Consider the following 22,020-nt stretch of genomic DNA (forward strand, 5'->3'; position numbering starts at 1 on the left):
ATGAAAAGTGAAGCATGAAAATCACATGAAAAGTGATCAATACATGTCGATTTTCAACTGGTCCTTCTTTATTGAGATCTTTTAAATTTATTGCCCAAAGTGTAAACTGTAAAACTTTATTTCTGATCAGAATAAAATGTGCTGAAACACAACCAAAACATAGAACCCAAAAACAAATGACAAACTCCCACTAAACCAAATGACCATCAAACACTGAAACACCCATTCGAGCAGTATGCTCATGAAAGACCTTGGGTGGAATACCTTTTGTAAGAGGATCAGCAATCATGGAGTTTGTCCCTAAGTGTTCTATAGAAATCTCTCCACTTTGTACTCTCTCCTGAACAACCAGGAACTTAATTTCGATAAACTTGGACTTTGTCGCACTCCTATTTTTGTTGGAGTACAAAACAGCTGATTTATTGTCACAATATATCTTTAGTGGTCTTTCAATTTCTTCAAGAATTCGCAGCCTTGTGACAAAATTCTTTAGCCAAAGTCCCTGATTGGATGCCTCAAAAACTGCTACAAATTCTGCCGCCATTGTGGAGGAAGCTACAAGTGATTGTTTTGCACTTCGTCATGCAATAGCTCCACCAGCCAACAGAAACACATAGCCTGAAGTGGACTTTTTACTATCTTGACATCCAGCAAAATCAGAATCAGAATACCCAATGACCTCCAAATGATCTGATCTCTGATATTTGAGCATAAAGTCCTTTGTTCTTTGCAGGTACCTCATGACCCTTTTGGCTGCTTTCCAATGGTCCAAACCTGGAGTACTTAAGTATCTGCCCAAAACTCCAACAATGTACGCTAAATCTGGACGCGTACAAACCTGAGCATACATCAGACTTCCTACTGCAGATGCATAAGGAATCTTTTGCATTTCCTGAATTTCCAAATTTCCTTTAGGGCACTGACTGAGAGAGAATTTATCTCCTTTAGCGACTGGGGTATCACTCGGTTTGCAATCCTGCATGCCAAATCTCTTGAGTATTTTATCGATATAGCTCTTTTGTGATAATCCAAGAATACCTCGAGATCTATCTCGATGAATCTGGATCCCTAATACAAAAGATGCTTCACCAAGATCTTTCATCGCAAAATTGTCCTTAAGAAATCTCTTGGTCTCATGCAACATGCCTATATCGTTGGTAGCCAGAAGTATGTCATCAACATACAATACCAAGAAAATACACTTACTCCCACTGAACTTTTGATACACACAATCTTCAACCAAATTCACCTCAAAACCAAAGGAGGTGATTACCTCATGAAATTTGTGGTACCATTGACGAGAAGCCTGTTTTAGCCCATAGATGGATTTCTTTAGTTTGCAGACCATTTTCTTTGAATCACCCATTACAAAGTTTTCTGGTTGCTCCATATAAATCGTCTCATCAATGTTTCCATTGAGAAACGCTGTCTTGACATCCATCTGATGAAGCTCTAAATCATAATGTGCAACAAGAGCCATGATTGTCCTAAAAGAATCCTTTGAAGAAACTGGAGAAAAGGTTTCTTTGTAGTCAATCCCTTCTTTCTGAGTATATCCTTTAGCCACTAGACGAGCCTTATACCTCTCGATATTACCACTTGAGTCCAATTTGGTTTTAAATATCCATTTGCAACCAATTGGTTTCTTTCCTTCTGGTAACTCGACGAGGTCCCAAACTTTGTTGTCTAGCATTGACTGATACTCTTCTTCAGAAGCTTTAACCCACTTATCTGATTTGGAACTACCCATTGCCTCACGGAAGTTGATAGGATCATCTTCCAACTGGGTTTGATTTTCCTCTTGTTCCATAAGAAACACTATGTAATCATCCGGAATAGCGCTTCTTCTTTCTCTAGTGGATCGCCGCAAAGGCACTTGTTCTTGTTGCACCACTTCTTGAGGATCTTGAATTTGACCTTCATGTTCGATAACATCGTCATCTTCATTTGGAGGAAGTACTTCTGTATCAACTTGGGGTTCCAAATTTGCATTGTCAAAAGCAACTATATGAATCGGATTAGAAACTGGAACCGATTCTTCCTCAAAGATGATGTCCTTAACTTTATTTCTCCCCCCAAAATCAATATCCTCAAAGAACGTGGCTGTTCCCGTCTCAAAAATAATTTTCTGTATGGGATCATAAAACTTATAGCCCCTAGATCGCTCCGAATAACCAACAAAGTAACTGCTCACAGTTCTGGAGTCCAATTTCTTTTCATATGGCTTGTAAGGCCTTGCCTCAGCTGGACATTCCCAAATGTGCAAATGCTTCAGACTAGGTTTTCTACCAGTCCAAAGCTCATAAGGTGTCTTTGCAGTTGCTTTAGTTGGTACTCTATTAAGAATGTAAGCTGCAGTCTTTAGTGCCTCTCCCCAGAGTGATTCAGGCAAGGTGGAATGACAAATCATACTCCTTACCATGTCCTTAAGAGTGCGATTGCGTCTCTCAGATACACCATTCATACTGGGAGACCCAGGCATAGTGTACTGAGGAACAATTCCACACTCCTCTAGGTATCTAGCAAATGGTCCTGGACGTTGTTCACCTGAACCGTCATACCGACCGTAATATTCTCCACCACGATCAGATTTGACAGACTTTATCCTTCGCTCAAGTTGGTTCTCAACTTCAGCCTTAAACTTCTTGAACACGTCTATAGACTCTGACTTTTCATGAATAAGAAATAAGTATGCATATCGAGAATAATCATCAATGAATGATATAAAGTATTGTTGACCGTTCCAAGAAGCCGTAGGGAATGGTCCACAAATTTCTGTATGTATCAACTCAAGGACTTCCGTAGCTCTATATGCACCTAATTTCTTCTGTTTAGTCTGTTTTCCTTTAATGCAATCCACACAGACGTCACAATTTGTGAAGTCAATAGAACTCAATATACCATCTGACACAAGTCGCTCAATTCTATTTCTAGAAATGTGACCTAAGCGTTTGTGCCACAGAGTTCCTGAACTTGCATTTTCAAACTTTCGTTTAGTACCCCTTGATTCAACACTTAAACTTTCATCATGAGAAGTTAAAGCGTCAAGCATATAAAGACCGTGCTTTTTCATAAGTGTACCAGTTCCAATTAAAATTGAATTTAAAGACAAAGTAGCTTTTCCATGCTCAGTGAGACAAGAATAACCAGATATGTCTAAATAAGAACCGGAAACCAAATTCTGTCTAAAAGACGGTACAACAAAAGTGTCTTTCAAATCCAAAAATTGACCAGTACTGAAAAACAATCTAAAATGCCCAATTGCCTCCATATCCACCGCAAAACCATCAGCCACATGAATGCGTCTTTCAGCTTCAGTTGGTTCTCGGTAGCTCAGGCAACCCTGTAACGAAACACTGATGTTAGTAGTTGCACCTGAGTCTAACCACCAAGTGTTTCTGGGTACTTCAATTAAGTTTACTTCAGAACAGACCATAGCAAGGAACATACCTTTCTTACCACGCCAAGCATGATACTTTTGGCAGTCCTTCTTCATGTGTCCAGTTTTCTTACAAAAGAAGCAGGTATCTTCATCCTTAGTCTGCTTCTTTTGAGATGGACCCTTAGCAGCATCATTCTTAACAACCTCAATTTTCCTTCTTTTGCCCTGACCCTTAGAGGTGTTAACCATATGAGCACTCTCAGACCTTTCTTGTTTCATCCTATCCTCCTCATTCACACAATATGAAATAAGCTCATTAAGAGCCCATTTCTCCTTACGTGTGTTGTAACTGGATTTCAACTGATTGAAATGAGGAGGAAGGGAGTTCAAGACAAAATGTATGAGCACTTCTTCTGGAAGCTCAATCTTGAGAGTCTTGAGTTTTGAAACAATGTTGGACATTTCCAAAATGTACTCCCTTATGTTTCCTTTGCTGTGATACCTCATGGTACTAAAGCGATACAGTAGCGAACTTATTTCTGCCTTATCGCTACTCGCAAAACGCAAGTCCATCTCAGCAAGGAACTGTTTGAGATCAGAGATCTCCTCATTACCTCTAAAGGTTTCTGGAATGGTGTCCAAAATGATCATTAAACCAATGCGATTAGAACGTTCCCACTTCTCATGAACTGCCTTATACTCAGCAGTGCTGGTATCTGTAGGAGAAGCAGGTTGTTCCATCCTTAACGCAAGGTCAAGATCCATACACCCTAAAACAATCTTAACTTTACTCTTCCATTCCTTATAGTTGGAACCAGTAAGTGTTGGAATTGAACTTAAGTTTGCAGATACTACAGTAAAATTTGCTGCAAAATTGAACAATCTTTATTAGTAATTTACTACTAAACCTAATAAAATCAATAAATAAAAATAAACAATTGTACAACCCATCTCAAGATATCAAGTGCAACATTAATATCAAGTCTTTGGACAGTAATATTAACTGCTAGTGATACTCTTGTTGTAACAATCAAACACTGACAATAATGCATGATAAACAATAAACCTATCTTTGGATCCATTTATCATTCACATGTTTATTCCTAATAATCATCACGTGTCTATTATCACAGGTATGTATGTTATTCGGCCAAATACAAAACCTACCTTTGGGTCGATTTATTATTCACATGAATATACATACACACATAACATTTAATATTATCCATGAAAAAATATCCACAATAGAGGTTACTTTGGCAACGTATTGCATCAATTAATCCACTTTAAATATTAAACTTGTACAATCAAAAAAAAAATTATTGATTAGAGATTTAATTATATTCATGCTCATACGTATAACATAAAGTCTGACGGCGAAATATGCACAAATAAGCTCAAGTCGCAGTGGTCAAAGAGAGGAAGGAAAAGCATCTGTAAGTCTCCGGATGCAGGGTTCGATGCCCCCCTGGTTACAGTTTTTCAAAGCCTTTTCCAACTTACTGGGCTTTGACGGCCCAAAACCTTTTTTATATATATATGGGCCACCGAAAAAACTTGAAAAAGCCCAAAACGAAAACTGAATTAATGAAACGATGAGTTTCATTCAATTAAACCTTTCTTCAACCTAAGTTGTTTTCATCACTAAAACCCTAATGATAAAACACCACAGCCGCCATGAAAGAAATGCAGATCGAAAGTTGCTCCAAAATTTTTCGAATTTATACCAAAGTTCGAAAATTCTGACCTTATGAGCATTCAAAACTTTTTACCGAAATATTGTATATTCGAAAAAGTGCTCCATAAAAATTCCGAAAAAAAAAAAAATTTCCAGAAAAACATAACTGAGTGAGCAATATAATATAGATCCGATTTTCACAACTTAAATCTAAATAAGCAAAATCATCTAGATCTATCATAAAAAGCTTAAACCACAGATTCCAGAATACTTATTCAGTCAAAAACTTTAGAGAAAAATTAGATTTAACAATCCTAATTTTTCACCAAATAATAAATCCGAATTTATTCATAAAATAATCTTATTATCAAACAGAAACTGAACATGGCTCTGATACCAATTGATAGGTTTTAAATCCTTATAAACCACCATAGCATGTCAGTCTCTGATTAATAAGAACAGAAGCGGAAGCGTACCTTTGGATCCATGATTTATGCTTTGAATTTGGATCCATGATTTATGCTTTGAATTTGGCTATGATTCTTCCACAACAAACCCTGAATGGCTGTAGATCTCTGTTGATGGGATGCAGAGAATTTTCTGTATTTCTCGTTAGGGTTGCTGCGGGGACCATAACCTCTCTATTTATATAGAGAATAATTTTTAATTCGCCCCGTCATCAAATTAGAAATTACTGAGTGTATCCTCACATTAATTTTTCATAACACTTATGCCCCATTAGTATTTTCTTTAATACCAAAGTGACCATATAAGTTTTGACTACTTTAAATAATGATCCTAACACATTGATTATACATGTGTAACCCCAAATAATTCTTACAACTATGGCCATACATATAATTACTCTCATGTACGCGTATATGAGTCTGAGTATCTATATAAAATTTTCATGCATTGCCAAAAGAATGGATTAGAAAAGAAAATAGGTCAGTTTATGTTGGATATATGCTAAACCATCCCTAAATAAATTATTTAAGTCGAAAGTGGTAGAGTCGTATTTTGATTAAATTAGTAATAACTAAAACACTATCTCTATTATAAGTATTGACCATTTGTCATATTTGTATGCTTAGTTGGAAGTATGATTCGGGAAGAAAAAAAGTTTGAAGTATAATTAAGTACTTATTTGCATCTCGACGTATATTTTGTACATCATATAATAGTTTAATGTTTTGTAACAGTGCCGATATATTTTATTATAATCTAAGTTCAAATTATATATATACTAATATACACATATACAAATGAGAAAATTGGCTAAATGGATAGTTTTAAGTTTTTAATTTCCTGAAAGGGTGTCAATAACTATCTTATCTTCCTAAGTTTAAGTTATTTAAGTTGTTATGTCATTATAATTAATTAAATAAAACAAATGGAGAGAGAGAAAACAAAAGAAAAGAAAAGAGATATGTAAGAAAATATAAGAAAAGCAGATTTTTATTAAAAAGATATTATTTTTTCTTTTCTTTTTTATTTTTTTATTCTTTCTCCTATAATTCATTTATTTTTATACATCATTTTAAAAATAAAATATATAATAATATATATCTTAAAAAATATATAGATGTTTTGCTACACATTTTAAATTTTGAATTTTTTAAATGGACAAAATTTTAATTTTCTCTAATATTTAAGTTATGTATCCATTAGTTATGTATAATTCAGTCATATGTACTTCAGTTTTATATAAATTTATATACATATGGTATGATTGAAGGTATTAACTTGATTTTTAATTGAAAATATTAATTTGACTTTCAATCAAAGGTATTCACCTGACTGGTGTACACCAGATTGTATACTTGATAGTTGTACACCAAATGGTGAATATCTGATAAGTGTACATCAAATGTTGAATATTTTTGAGTGAATACCTTATAGTTGTACACTGCATAGCGAAAACTTTATAGTTGTACATCAAATATAGTATACTTTAGAGTGAATATCTTCTGGTGTACACCAAATGGTGAATACCTTCATGTGTACACCAAATAAATGAATACCAAATGGTGAATATCTTCGTGTGTACACCAAATCATGAATATCTTGGGATGAATACTTTCATGTGAATACCTTCGAGCGAATATCTGATAGTTGTACACCAAAATGGTGAATACTTTTGAGTAAATACTTTTGAGTGTACACCTAATGGTGTATGATGCAAAAAAAAACAAATATTTTCCGTTTTAAAAAAATTCAAATTTCAATATATGTTAAAAAAATCTTTATATTTTATATATATATATATAAAAAATAATTAAATGTTTTCATTATTATGAATAATGTACAATAATCTATTCAAAGAAAAAAGATAATATAAAAAAGAAAAAATAATAATATTTAAATACATATTTTTTTCCCATCTCTCACATTCTCTCTCACGCACTCTCTCTCACGCTCTCTATCTCCTGCTTTTGTCTAATAAGGGCTGTATTGTCATTTAAAATTTGTCACTCTTCAAAAACTACCAGATTTACATGTGAATCCACAAACACACCCTTTTAGCCAGTTAAAAAACTTAAAACTATCCTATTTGCCAATAAACTCTATACATATATTTTTGGGTCAGTGTGGCTGAGTTGTAGACGATGGAGAAAACATGTAAATGTACTTTAGCAAAAAAAAAAAAAAAATTTGTAAATGTGCACACTTTATGAATCGTTGATATATGTTTTTATGTTATATGAAAGTCAATGTTCCTTCTAGATTACATTATATGTAATAACAATAGTTCCTAATAATATAATAAAGACAAATTATGCTGTAAAAAAAAAACAATACTAAAGGTGTATGAGATACTAGTCCAACCACCTTTACCCATTTCTACCCACCAAGAAACCCTAATGACAGCATGGATTCTTCTTCATTCCTTTGACCCTTAGTCCATTGACACTTGTCTTTCTCCACATCTCACTAGTCTATCATTTACAAGCTATTATCAAACACACACAAATATCATCTATCTAGCGTAAAATTGGTTTTAGACATATTTTCCTAGTGCCGAAAAAAAAGAAAAAGAACAGATTATTGTTCAAGTTATTTAAACAAAATTCATTAGAGCCTAAGATTCAATATAAATTTCTTATTCTTAGCCTCTTGAGCTATGAAAGCATTTTCATCGAAATTTGGGTACGGGGTACGTGAAGTTTCAAAGAATCTACTTGGTACGCTTACCGAAGTTTCAAAGAATCTAGTTGATGATATGATGTGGTCTAGAATTGTTTAGGTTGTAATAATTTGACCCGAAAAAATAGCTGGGAACATCAATTTACGTCGGTCATATCATTGACTAACCAAAATAAAATTAAAAAGGTAAGATCGGATTTTGCTAATTTAATTAGTTTTTTTTGTCAACATTAGGTGTAATGTTTTTTCTTATGACCACCTAGGATTCTTTTTCTTTATTTGTATGAAATTCATAGATAAAAAAGTTAGTCAAAAACTAAATTCAATGGAATAAATATTTTGTTACTAAATTTTTATTTTTTTTATTTATTTTTTTGTTACAAAATTTAAATTTAACCATCGTAAAACACATGTCTAAACCCAGTCAAAATCTTAACTGCACAGAACCCATTAAGCAATTTGGACAGTTTTGCCCCATAATGTCTTTCCTTCATTAGAACTGACAATTTCAATTGCAGATCTTATCGCAGTTCATACCTTCGATCAATAGAATTCGTTCCGGCTGGTCCGAACTTAAAATTCGTCGGATCACCATGGCTGAATAAGTGTCCATGGATGACACACTCTAACTCAGCTAAACCCATTAGCACCTGAATATTTTGCTACTCCTTCTGTCAAACAATATGCGATCGTCCACACCAGTTTGTCACCGCTACTGATAGTGATACCACGAAGACGGCTACTTCGATCAAACTAAGAAAACAAATTGAAATTATTTCATATTGGTAACGATGTTTGCTACAAGAAATATTCTCAGATTTGCCTCGATCGTCTTAATACGACGATCAGTTACTATAGTTTATTTACGATTGTAAATTCGTCATATATGCTGATTTATCTTACCTGTATATGCATAAGACTACATCTAAATGATGAACATTGATTAGTTCATTATATTATTTTCTTAGGTTTGGGACTAAGTATTGATGAGCATTGATAGTTCCCTCTACTCAAATACAACACCATACTTAAAACCCGATCCAATTAATAAACCCATATAAACTTTTTTCATTACATGCTTAAAAGTAATGTATCCATAATAGAACATATAGTTAATAATTACTGATAATAATCAAAATATATTATTTTAGTATAGCCATAGAACCTTCTTGGCTACGTGACCTTTTTGGCTTGATTAGTTAATAAGGCCAAGATTAATTAAGAAATAGTTAATGAAATTACCATATGATGAGTGGTTAATAAAATCTTACCAACCCACAGAAATATGTGTATCCATACATGAAATGATATAGCCATACTTAACGTAAAAATTGGTTTGGAGCATTTTCCAGACCAGAGTTTGGTATTGTATATATATAGAATCAATGTCAATCCTACCATTAGAACAACTTTCAAGTGATTCACTTGCTCTTCTTACTTTTCATTCTTGTTCTCTTCCTCCTTTTTCAGCTTTTTAGAATCACACAATCCTAATTTTTCTTTCTATGAGAAGTTACATTTATTCGAATAAACCCAATATTGAATACTATTATAACTGAACTGTGCATTTGTGTCCAGTTACTATAAAACTACTTTGAACTGGTCATACCCTGCAATTTGCATATTATTTAAACTAATTAGAGGGTGATATTAATAAAAAGAGAAAACGTTAAGCCAACGGTAAGAAGACGAAACTCCACCTTATTGTTTAATTCAAAATTATGCAATTGGAGTTCACGATAAATTTTATTTTAAAAGTGGTGAAACATGAAATTCCGTATGTGTAAGGTCAAATTCTTTTTGTCAATATGAACGGGGGGAAATAGTCTTCAACGTTCAACCTAATCATTTTAAAAGTATATACCGATCTGATATATAAACTTGGGGGAAAAAAATGAAAAAAAAATATAATTGGAATATTTTTTTGGAGTAAAATTGGAATTATAAGTTGAAAGAATTACTCTATTTTACAGTAAAAACTAGATTTTACCCGATACATCCGCACAAAATTTTTTTTTTTAATAAATTTGTAATGTAATTTATTTATATTTTTTTATACATATAATTTTTTGTAATAAGTGATAAAGATTTTTTTTGTTTAGATATATTTTTAAAAAATTGTTTTAGTATTATTATGACCATGATCATAAAAACATAATTTTAACACAATCATTCTTTAATAAAAAAATAACTGCTATTATAAAAACATATTTCTAACTCGCTCATTATATTAATCTGAAAATGATTGTGGTTATGAAATAATAATTCTAACCCGCCTATTCATATAGCCATATAATATAAATATTTATTAATTTTGATATAATTTTGTTCTTAATATATTGCATGTTTTCATAATCTAACCCGCATAAGATTATAATTAGAAGAAAAAAAAAACAACCCCATCAAATTACCATATAATATTAATATTTATCATTTTTCAATATGTGAAATTTTAATCTGATTGAATATGATTAAAAAATATAATAAGATATTTTTTAATCATATGTGTTATTATAAAATATAATATGATTAAATTAAATCTAACCTATATTTAAAGGAATTTAAAGTAATTTAAATTAATATCTATTTTAAAGAATTTAATTAATTACAAAAATAAATAATTTGAATTTTAAATTAAATATAAGCTATATTTAAGGAATCGTAGTTATCTAAATTAATATCAAACTTTTAAAATTAAATTTATATATAAAATAAAATAATTAAAAAAAAACTTTGGGAATGTTTGGAAGCAAACACTAAAAATGCTTCTGTTTTAATATAATATATAGAAGTGCAGTAATGGTTGGAGGCATTAATAAATCAAACTCAAATTTGATTGTTGATTATAATATTTATGAGGTGTAGGGTTGGAATTATTATCCGGTATCCGGTATCCAGTATCCGATCCGGTATCCGATCCTATCCGATCCGTAAAAACTGAATATCCGTGTAGTTCAGATCCGAATCCGGATAGTGAAATTAAGTATTCGTTTATTTCGGATACGGATCCGGATAATAAAAATTTTTGAAACCGGATATCCGTTATCCGTTTGTTAAATATTTAATTATTTTTAATAATATTTATTCATTTTTTAAAATTAACTTTAGAATTGTTTTTGGTTTAACTCCTTTACATATGATTGAAATTCATATTGTGTAATAGTTTTTTATTTTAAATTGTGAGATAAGAACATAAAAACGGATAGCATATGGAAATGAAGATAAATTAACTTCTCTATTACTATTTTCTCTTTTGTTATGTAAACTTTTAAACTTTATGCTATTTGAATGTTACTTGAATGTTTTTTAGTTTTTGTTATTTGTAACTTGCTATGATGATACATTTTAATTATCTATGTTATTTTATTTTAATTTTTAAAAATTAAATTTTTTTTTTAAATCAACGAAACCGGATATCCGGTCGGATATCCGTAAATATTCGGTTCAAACCGAATATCCTGTCTCCGGATCCGGATAGTAAAACTGATTATCCGGTGGATCCGGATCCGGATCCGGATACCTTGAAAAATCTGGATATCCGGCTCCGTTCCAGGCCTAGGTGGAATTATTATCTGGTATCCGGTATCTGGTATCCGATCCGGTATCCGATCCTATCCGATCCGTAAAAACCGAATATCCGTGTAGTTCGGATCCAAATCCGGATAGTGAAATTAAGTATTCGTTTATTTCAGATACGAATCCGGATAATAGAAAATTTTGAAACCGGATATCCGTTATCCGTTTGTTAAATATTTATTTATTTTTAATAATATTTATTCATTTTTTAAAATTAACTTTAGAATTGTTTTTGGTTTAACTCCTTTACATATGATCGAAATTCATATTGTGTGATAATTTTCTATTTTAAATTGTGAGATAAGAACATAAAAACGGATAGCATATGGAAATGAAGATAAATTAACTTCTCAATTACTATTTTCTCGTCTGTTATGTAAACTTTTAAATTTTATGTTATTTGAATGTTACTTGAATGTTTTTTAGTTTTTGTTATTTGTAACTTGCTATGATGATACATTTTAATTATTTATGTTATTTTATTTTAATTTTTAAAAATTAAAGATTTTTTTTAAATCAACGAAACCGAATATCCGGTCGGATATCCGTAAATATTCGATTCAAACCAAATATCCGGTCTCCGGATATCCGGAGTTTTCGGATCCGGATCCGGATAGTAAAACTGATTATCCGGTGGATCTGAATCCGGATCTGGATACCTTGGATATCCGGCTCCGTTCCAGGGTAATGAGGTGTATATATTTGAAAATCCAAATTAGATGCATACAGTATTTAAATTCAATTGTGCTAGTTCGTTCATAAATTAACCCATTTGTTGTGAAGCCCATTATAGAGAATTAAAGGCCCAATAAGACCACAAAACCATAAAACTACCGAATCAAAAGCTAATTGCAGGAGAAAGGAACAACAAAACAAATAAATCAATGGGGAGGAAGAAGGGATTGCCGGAGTTCGAAGAGACGGCGCCGGATGGCTTCGATCCGGAGAACCCGTACAAGGATCCGGTGGCGATGGTGGAGATGAGAGAACACATAGTTCGTGAGAAGTGGATCCATATCGAAAAGGCTAAGATCTTGCGCGAGAAGGTCAAATGGTGTTACCGCGTCGAAGGCGTTAACCATTACCAGAAGTGTCGCCACCTCGTCCAGCAGTATCTCGACGCTACTCGCGGCGTCGGATGGGGCAAAGACCACCGTCCTATCTCTCTCCACGGTTAGCTTTTTTTTTCTCCGACCTTCTTTGAATATCAGGTGGTAAATTGCTTAATCGAGAATCCTTAGGGGTTTTTGTTTTTTCTTAATCGAATAGTGTTACGATGAATTGGTCTTCTTATCTGTGAAATTTGAGCTCAATTAATGCTTAGTGTCTTGAGTGTTGAATGCAATGTGGAGATTGATCTTCTTTTGCTTGATGTCAATTGAAATTTTTCTGGTTTATTGGTTTTTTTTCAAACCAGGTCCTAAACCGGAGGCTGTTGAAGCTGAATAATGTTTGTGCCCCTTCTGATTGATCTTCGGTAAGTAGCTGTTGTTAAGATCTGGTTTGTATTGCTAGAAGCACTTGAATCAATTGTAGATTTCTTGTTAATAAACTGAAGAAGAAGAAGAAGAGAATTAGACATTTTAGAATTTCTTGTTTTTGAGTATTTTACTAGTTTTTCAAGAGAAAGGAATGTCTTTTAACTGGACCTGTTATATGAATCGGTTTGTTGAGTAGATAAAAACCTGAACTGTTGAATATGAATTGATCATATTTTTAGAGTGGCTTAGCTTTGGGGAAAATGGAGACGCATGTGGATGATTGTTGATATCGATCCGGTTGCAATCACGGAGCTTAAAATTAGTCATATTTGAATTTTCTTTGGTGATTTAAGGGATGGGACATGTTTTGGACTGTAATAAATGAATTGATAGATCTTGGTGTGATTCTCAGTTTTTGGAACACTTGGGGACATATTGTTGGTTATAGATACCAATCCGGTTCGCATTCGTGTCCATCTTTACTCTGCAATAGAGTTAAACCTAGTCACGGATTTTCATTGATGAATTGAAGAGATGGGACATGTTTTGGACTGGATTGGGTTTCAAGCATTTTGATTTTTGATTGGTGAGAACTTGTACAAAAAAGTTTCACTAGGATTATGGCCTATTCTCAAATTCTCTCAATTCAAATTTGGATTGATGATTTTTTAGTTGGTTCAGAGATTTTAAAAATTTCTTCTTGCTCAAATGAAACAGGTCAGTGAGAGAGCTTTGATTATACCGGACATAAATGGAGTCTCTGTCGCAAGTTAATGGCTCTCCATGAAGGTTCTTGCTTGATTTATGCATTTTTGTTTCCGCTAAACAAATTTGCTAATTGGACTAATTGCTTCCAATTAGTTAAGCTTAGCCTCGGGGGTTTTAAATAATTTCCAATGTACATTGAGTCCCGGTTTCTCGAAATAATGAAATTCTAAACTACCTTTTACTAAGCCAATGTAGCCTCTTCGATCTTATTTTGATTTATGACTTGTTTGTTACGTGTGTTTATGCTTGCAAAATAAATCTTTAGTGAGACCGTATCTTATGAAACTATAAGAGTTAATTATGTTCACCAAGAGTAATTGTAAAAGAGTCCTGCATGCTTTACCTTCATTTATAGATTAGATTTCCACAAAACATCTTTAGTTTTGTCTCTAATGAAAAAAAAAACTTCTAAATATTTTATTAAAATTTTGTAGTTCAAACTTTAATGGAAACTGTTACCATATGTTAAATAGTGATAAAGACTGGTAAGGAGCAGTGGACCACAGACAAAAATGAGTCAGAAAACAAAAGACAAACAAACAAAAAGATAAAACTTAGAGAATGGGTAAGAAAAAGAACCCATAAAATACCCAAAAACATAATCCAACTCTGACCAATAAGATTGCAAAGATATGGATCGAATTCGGTATATGAAGCCAAAATCATCAGTACTGTGCCTTTTCCGTTTCTATAAACCAACAAAAATGGATATGGCCACACTTCAATAATACACCAAGTCTTTTACCTCTTCAATTTCACTAGCTTTAACCTAAACTCTCTATATTCTAATTAATCACGCTCAAGATTAGTCTGCTCTCTGTAAGATTCAAGAATACTAAGACATATAGAACAAGATACAAATACTTCTCCTAAAAGTCATATCTCCAATCTCCTTACTGACTTAAGAATGAAGTGTCAGTAAAAAATCTTGGAGATTGAAATGTCTTTGTCTAATCCTAGAGAGAAAGATTATTATATAACCTAAGAACAATCCTTTGTCAGTGCCCATTATTCTCCATCCTTCTTAGCCCTTGTCTTCTTCATTGTCCCCTTTTTCTCTCTCACTTTAAGGTCTTTTCTTAGCTCATGAAAGGTCACCAAAATATCAAATTCCAGAGAAGTATAAAACCGTTACTGTTTTGTATTCTTTGCCAAGTCTCTACTTCTGATTTGATTTCTTCTCTCTAACTCTGTTTCATGTTTTGGCGCAGAAATTATGATTTCAGAGCACCAAGAAGATGTCAAGGCACAACGAGACTGCGAACTGTGTCTGAACAAACACGCGGTTTGGTTTTGTGCGTCCGACGATGCTTTCTTGTGCCATCTTTGTGATGAATCAGTGCATTCTGCAAACCAAGTGGCGACAAAACACGAGAGAGTTTGTCTTAGAACAAATGAGATATCAATTCGTGTGCTCCAAGGAACAACATCAAAGCCGGTTTGGCACAGCGGGTTCAGAAGAAAAGCGAGAACACCTAGAGCTCGTTGTGAGAAGAAACCACAAGAAAATATAGATGATGAGAGAAGAAGAGAAGACCCTCGTGTTCCCGAGATTGGTGGCCAACGAATGTTTTTCATACCAGAAACAAATGATGATGATGGTGATGAGGATCTGACTTCTCTTGTGCCAGAGTTTCACGGATTCATAGAGATGGAGTTCTTCTTGAGCAACTATGATGGCTCTGAAGAAACAACGAGACCATTCAACTTTGAAGATGAGATTGATGCAATGGAAGATCTATGTTACAATGAAGATGGAGAGGCTAAAACTGATGGAGATAAAGCATGTCCTGACCAATCTTTGATGAGCTCCAAGAACAATGTCATCGCGATTACAACAAAGAAAGAAGAAATGGAGGATTATGAGAGTAATGCAAAGCAGATGAACATGTTACTTAGGCTTAATTACGAAAATGTTATAGCAGCTTGGGATAAACAAGAATCTCCAAGAGGAGCACCAATAAACGAAACTGAGTTTAACAACATAAGTACCTTCCAGCTAGTTCCTCCAGTAAGCTTCTTCCTTATCTCATCTTGTTTTGTCATAAGTTGTTACAAAGATATGTTAACATATAGTTTCAAATTGAGAAAATTTACCATATATGGATCTTGATTGCAGGGGACAGAGGAGAAGAAAATGAGCAGCAAAAGTGAGAGAGAAGCAAGAGTTTGGAGATACAGAGATAAAAGGAAGAATCGTTTGTTCGAGAAGAAGATAAGGTATGAGGTTAGAAAGGTTAACGCAGACAAAAGACCGAGAATGAAAGGTCGGTTTGTCCGGAGGTCTTTAGCCAGCGAGACCTAAGAATAGATTCTCAGATTCTACTTTGTGAGAATTCTTGTTAAATAAAAGGACAGCTGCAAAGGTAGACCATAAACTATGAAATTCAGAATTTTCATTTTCGAACGAACTTGAATCATACAAAAGGAATAAAGAAACTATCTAGAGTTAGGTTGATTTTGGAATTGGGTGAATCAGTTTGGTTTGAATTTCAGATAATACAACAGAAACCCTAACTGCAAAAATCGTAAAGAAATTGGACAATGTAACGAACGTTTGAAATGTTGTAACGATCGTTTATGAAAATTTTAAAAAATTATAGACGGTAGATCTAGTCGTTCGCTTTCAAATTCCATGAAATCGTTTGAAGCGAGCAGAAAAAGAAGGAAATAAATAAAAATACGAATGTAGAAAGAAAGAGGGATCAAAGAGATTTAATGTAAATATTAACGTAACTTGAATAACAAGGTAACCATTTCCTCAACAAAAAAAAAGGGTACGCACTTAGATACTAATTTTCAAGATTATTTAGCAAACAGTATTGGCAAATTATCTGACAAGAATTATAGAATTTTTTGTCATATATATCAAAAAAAGCAAAATAAGCAAGTAGTTGGATACTAATTTCCGAGATTCCTTAACAACAATTAACAAAGCATGTGACAAGGATTATCATCCACAAGGATTCAAAGATGAATAGTAAACTAGTATAAGGTTTTCTTGTAGTTAAAGGTAAACGGTTTTTTGAGGGGTAAGTTATAGTGGCAGAGACATTTTTAGATGATATATAATTTCCTTAATATGATATTTAGTTACAAAAAATTCACCAGACCTTGTAAACGTAGTGACTTGTCCGTGACAAAAAAATAAATAATACTCATAATAAAAAATTATTTATAAACTCATATCCAATCCGTGGCACCATAATTAAACCAACTATCAACATCAGCCTCTGCTAAACATCCAAAATCATCCTCTAAAAAATCTTCAAGCTGGTGATTATCCGTCACTGGATCACACTCAAGTTCAAACCAAAAATCAGTTGATCCGTCGACATTATTTGCAATGGTTGATTCAATTTCCGAGTTTTTGACAGCTTTTTCGTCATTATTCTTCTTACTCGTTTTAATACTACCCTTATCCTTCACCACAAAATCGAACTTAAAATCATCAAAAATCGAATTCAATTCCTCTGTATTAATATCATCCACCCACAAACCATTTGGTTCAAAAGCCGGATCTCCAAATATATCCGAAATCGACGGTGTCATTACCTGATCTTCCAACATTCTACCAATTGTTCCATCTTCTTCTTCATCATCATCACAACCAAAACCGAATGTTTTGTAACCCACAGCAATTCCCCTATTTACCGTTTTGCCATTTGACTTAGTATCATTGGATGGTCTGGTTGAGTCTACTTCCTTCTCTTCAGGTTTACTTGAGCCACAAGGCTTGATCAAATCTACTACTTCCTTCTCTTTCAGTTTACTTGAACCGCACGCTTCCTCTTTAATCAAACCGGTTTGGTTCGCTAGACCTAATTGTTCTTCAAACTCAATCTTGCTTTTCTGGTAAGCCTCTGCTGCTTCTTCAACAGTAGTAAACGTTCCAAGCCACTTTCTCTTCTTTTGAAACGGATCTCTTATCTCCGCCGCGAATTTCCCCCACGGTCGCCGTCGTACACCTTTGAATCCCGACACAGGTTTCCGGTTCCCGGTTACTTTTCCTGAACTGGAGTTCGGCTCGTACCGTTCGATCAGCGTGGGGACACAGATCTTTGAGACATAACGCTTCTGCGGTTTTGGTTTGATCGGACGGCGAGGATTAATGCCGGAGATTGATTCATCTTCACTAGAGGATTCGGTGGCGTATGGATCATTGAAGATTACACGGACTGTTTTCAACGACCTGAGATCGATGTTTTTCTCTTCTTTGCCACTGATCATTGTTTCTTTTGTTTGCAACATTCCGGCAGAAAAATCTTACACAAGAAAAATATAAAAAAAAATGTATAAAAAGCAAAACCTCTGTTTCGAGAAACATTGGAGAAAAACTTGAAACGGAAAACATAGTTATGATTCATCATCTTTACCTTATGAATTGATTTGCCAGAAACAAAGTTGTGATGAATAATGAAGTTGAATCGAATTTATCTTCTTGTTTGAATCAAAGTTGGTATACAGGATTTTTTTTTTTTTTTTTTTGGGGTAGTATATTAAAGAGGTAAGGAAGAATAACTTTCTGTTCGTTTTAATTTTATTTTCATATTTTTTTTCCTTATTAGATAAAGTTTGGAAAGTAAAATCTTTTGTAAAAATAAAAAGAAATCGGGGACATCGCTTATTGCCTTAACAATATTTTTTTTTACTGATTTCCGTTTTTCCCTCCATCAATTTTCAAACTTTTTAGAAAGAAAATAGTAGCGTTGCGTGTGTAAAAAGGAAACCAATTAATTTGCTTTTTCGTAAAAGGAAACTCATCATCTACGTACATATTACTTATTACTTAACCTAGCGGTGTTTTTGTAAGTCGTATTATTGTATATATTCTCCTCTCTTCTTACAAAATCATCATTTACGGATTTTGGTTTCCTTCTAAACCTATAGAGAAATAAACTTTCTTAACGACATGGAATAATAAGGAAGAAGCTAGAAGAGCAATGGATATTGCAGAGAGGATACTATTAGAGAACAATTGGGGCGAAGAAATTCGTTACCAAGGCTAAGAATTTGTATCCTAAGCTCGATGGTTTGAGACAAAGTCTTGATGATGATAAATGTTTATATCTCTTCATCAAACAAGAACCACAGAGGAGGAGGAAGAATCTAATTGGTATGGAATAATCAGTGTAGATACTTTAGCTGATTATGAAACAGTGAAGAAACATTACAAGAAGTTAGCTTTTTTGCTTCATCGTGACAAAAATAAGTTTAAAGGCGCGGGATGCGCCTTCAGCTTGGTGTAGATGCTTTTTTGGTGCCTATTATCTGATCATTCTAAGCGAATCGCGTATGTTCAAAAATCGAAAAATCGCATAGACCCTCGCACCAATGTAAACAGGGAATAGTCTGGTTTTTTCTGAGTAAAACCATAACCTCGTAAAGCCGCCGTCAGTTTAGAAAACCAGCATCTCGGCGCCTGTCGAAGTCCATATAAAGACTTTCTAAGTCTACACACCTTCGACTTGTCCTTGGATTCAAACCCTCGAGGCATCTTCATATAAACTTCTTCATGAAGGTCACCATGAAGAAAGGCATTGTGTACGTTCATCTGGTGAACTTCCCATTCCTTAACCGCAGCCACTTTCAAAAACATCCGAACCGTAGTCATCTTTACCACTGGAGCAAATGTCTCATCATAGTCTAGCCCCTCTTCCTGTCGATTACCATAAGCCACCGGTCTCGCTTTATAACGCTCCACTAGTCCATTTGATCGATACTTGATCGTAAAAACCCATCGACATCCGATTGCTTTCTTATTTGGGGGAAGGTCTGTAACGTCCCAAGTGTGATTAGCTTCCAATGCTTTAACCTTCATTGTTTCAGCATTCCTCCACCTCTTATCTTTCATTGCTTCTTTAAATGATGTTGGTGCCTCACCTACCGTAATCGCTGCAAGAAATGCTCGGTGCGATGGAGAAAAATTATCACAATTCACATAATGTGCAATTGGATATTGGACCATACCTTGTGGAGAGGATGATGATGGAGGGTGCGCGGGTGAGAGTGTGGGAGTGTCTGTGATACGATCCAAGGTGATCTACTCTGAAGCAAAGAACAATGGATGCGGCGATATGGTGGATAGACTGAAACGATGAAGCGAAAAGGATGGTGGTAGTGATACGAGGATGGCTCGCGACGATGAGAGATGATGGTGGAGACTCGGCAGATCGAATCGTGGATGTGCGATGGTGGTGTGGCGGATCGATGGAGATGATGGTGGCTCGGCGGATCGATGGTGATGATGGTGGCTCGGCGGATCGATGGTGATGATGGTGAGATGATAAGATAGAAGAATCTCTTGTAAACAGATTAGTTTTTAAGAGATTCGAATTTCAGAGTTTTTAGTTCTCAGAAATCAAAAGAGAGAAGAACACGTTAAAAGTTTGATCAAAATTCTTCACTGACTATGACATAGGCGATTTTCTCTACTTTATAGAGTAAGAGAGAAAATCGCAGCCCTAATAACAAACTACACGAAGTCTGAAAAAAAAAAAACAACACGAAGTTTGATTTAAAAATAAAACAGCGAGGCGTCCCTAAATTCCTAAGTGGTGCGCCAAAATACTAAGTGCACAAGTCATTGTGACTTTGCACATTATTACCCATTAGTAACAACTTCTAAGTAACTCGACGTAGCAATGATTTCTGCCTCGTTAAAAACCTTGGAGAAGAACCTCCTTGCCTTCCAAAATCCTCACCAAGGAAAAGAGTACAGAATCATCACCTAAGTTACCTAGTCATTGTTACTGGGTTCTTCATTCTTCAAGATAGAGATGTTGAAGATGTGAGCTCCAGCCTCCTGGTGATCGCTGTCCTCCGTGGCAATGAGTGCGTGAGCCTCCTTAGCCATCTCTCTAGCTCTGGAACGAGTGATCCTGCCAGCTACCTCTGGTTCCTCCTCCTCTGAGCTGGTCACGATCATATCATCCTCTCCCTCTTGAAAAGGATTTGCCCTCAAATCTGAATCTGCAACAAAAGGAAGCAAGTCAGAAACATTGAAAGTATCAGAAACATCATACTTACCTTGAAGATCAATCTGATAGGCGTTGTTGTTGATTCTTTTGATGACTGCGAATGGTCCATCAACTCTGGGCATTAGCTTGTTCTTTCGCTCAGCTGGAAATCGCTCCTTCCTCAGATGGATCCACACCAGATCTCCTTCTTCTAAAATCAGTTCCTTTCGCCCTTTGTTGGCATGTTTCTCATACTGCTTTGTCTTCTTCTCGATGTTCTCCTTAGCCTTAGCATGTATTCTGCGGACCTGTTCAGCTTTCTCCTTGCCATTCAAGCTGCATTTTCCACTTAAAGGCAAAGGGATCAAGTCTAGAGGTGATTGTGGATTAAACCCATATACAATTTCAAAAGGAGAAAAGAGAGTAGCGGAATGCTTAGCGTGATTGTAAGCAAACTCGACATGAGGCAGACACTCTTCCCAAGTCTTGAGGTTACTTTTCACCAAAGTCCTTAGAAGTGTGGACAACGTTCTATTCACCACCTCGGTTTGTCCATCGGTCTGAGGATGACACGTAGTTGAGAATGAGAGCTTTGTTCCCAGCTTAGCCCAAAGCGTTCGCCAAAAGTGTCCTAAGAACTTCGTGTCTCGATCTGAAACGATAACCTGTGGCATTCCATGCAGTCGTACTACTTCCCTGAAAAACAAGTTAGCTACATTCACAGCATCATCTGTCTTGTGGCTAGCGATGAAGTGAGCCATCTTGCTAAACCTGTCAACAACTACAAAAATAGAATCTCTACCATTTCTGGTGCGAGGTAAGCCAACTACAAAATCCATAGAGATATTAGTCCAAGGTTGAGAAGGAATAGGCAAAGGAGTATACAAACCGTGAGGTTGAACTTTACTCTTAGCCATCTTACATACGACACATCTAGAGCAGATTTTCTCAACGTCCTTCTTCATGTTCGGCCAGTAGAAGTGCTCTTGTAGTCCAAGAAGTGTCTTTGTAACACCAAAATGTCCAGCT

General features: G+C 34.6%; 3 protein-coding genes across 4 annotated transcripts; 2 read left to right on the forward strand and 1 right to left on the reverse strand.

Moving 5' to 3' along the window:
• Window positions 1–12,597: 12,597 nt before the first annotated feature.
• On the forward strand, window positions 12,598–14,222 carry LOC18011422 (NADH dehydrogenase [ubiquinone] 1 beta subcomplex subunit 10-B). Of its 2 annotated transcripts, none has more exons than XM_006393244.2 (3): window positions 12,598–12,956; window positions 13,201–13,260; window positions 13,982–14,222. In XM_006393244.2, the coding sequence occupies exons 1-2, from the start codon at window positions 12,668–12,670 to the stop codon at window positions 13,230–13,232; spliced, it is 321 nt and encodes a 106-aa protein (XP_006393306.1). In that variant the 5' UTR covers window positions 12,598–12,667; the 3' UTR covers window positions 13,233–13,260; window positions 13,982–14,222. The 2 variants fall into 2 exon arrangements, with proteins under 2 accessions (XP_006393306.1, XP_024006156.1); XM_024150388.1 differs by lacking the exon at window positions 13,982–14,222 and adding an exon at window positions 13,504–13,859 and having other exon boundaries at window positions 12,619–12,956.
• A 744-nt stretch (window positions 14,223–14,966) lies between these two features.
• On the forward strand, window positions 14,967–16,443 carry LOC18011427 (zinc finger protein CONSTANS-LIKE 8). The gene is made up of 3 exons (XM_006393246.2): window positions 14,967–15,152; window positions 15,244–16,043; window positions 16,152–16,443. The coding sequence occupies exons 1-3, from the start codon at window positions 15,119–15,121 to the stop codon at window positions 16,335–16,337; spliced, it is 1,020 nt and encodes a 339-aa protein (XP_006393308.1). The 5' UTR covers window positions 14,967–15,118; the 3' UTR covers window positions 16,338–16,443.
• Window positions 16,444–17,215: 772 nt separating this feature from the next.
• Window positions 17,216–18,262, reverse strand: LOC18011424 (ethylene-responsive transcription factor ERF117). The gene has a single exon (XM_006393247.1). The coding sequence runs from the start codon at window positions 18,260–18,262 to the stop codon at window positions 17,216–17,218; it is 1,047 nt and encodes a 348-aa protein (XP_006393309.1).
• Window positions 18,263–22,020: the final 3,758 nt, after the last annotated feature.

The sequence above is a fragment of the Eutrema salsugineum genome, unplaced genomic scaffold (assembly GCF_000478725.1).
Source record: "Eutrema salsugineum unplaced genomic scaffold, Eutsalg1_0 scaffold_7, whole genome shotgun sequence".
Classification (NCBI taxonomy): domain Eukaryota; kingdom Viridiplantae; phylum Streptophyta; class Magnoliopsida; order Brassicales; family Brassicaceae; genus Eutrema; species Eutrema salsugineum.

Bases quoted from the DNA above. Each gene is read 5' to 3' on its own strand.
- LOC18011422 (XM_006393244.2), top strand. From the start codon at position 12,668: ATGGGGAGGAAGAAGGGATTGCCGGAGTTCGAAGAGACGGCGCCGGAT. The intron at 12,957-13,200 runs GTTAGCTTTTTT...TTTTCAAACCAG, and splicing joins CCGTCCTATCTCTCTCCACG to GTCCTAAACCGGAGGCTGTT.
- LOC18011427 (XM_006393246.2), top strand. From the start codon at position 15,119: ATGAAAGGTCACCAAAATATCAAATTCCAGAGAA. The intron at 15,153-15,243 runs GTATAAAACCGT...GTTTTGGCGCAG, and splicing joins AAATATCAAATTCCAGAGAA to AAATTATGATTTCAGAGCAC. The intron at 16,044-16,151 runs GTAAGCTTCTTC...TCTTGATTGCAG, and splicing joins CCTTCCAGCTAGTTCCTCCA to GGGACAGAGGAGAAGAAAAT.
- LOC18011424 (XM_006393247.1), bottom strand. From the start codon at position 18,262: ATGATCAGTGGCAAAGAAGAGAAAAACATCGATCTCAGGTCGTTGAAA.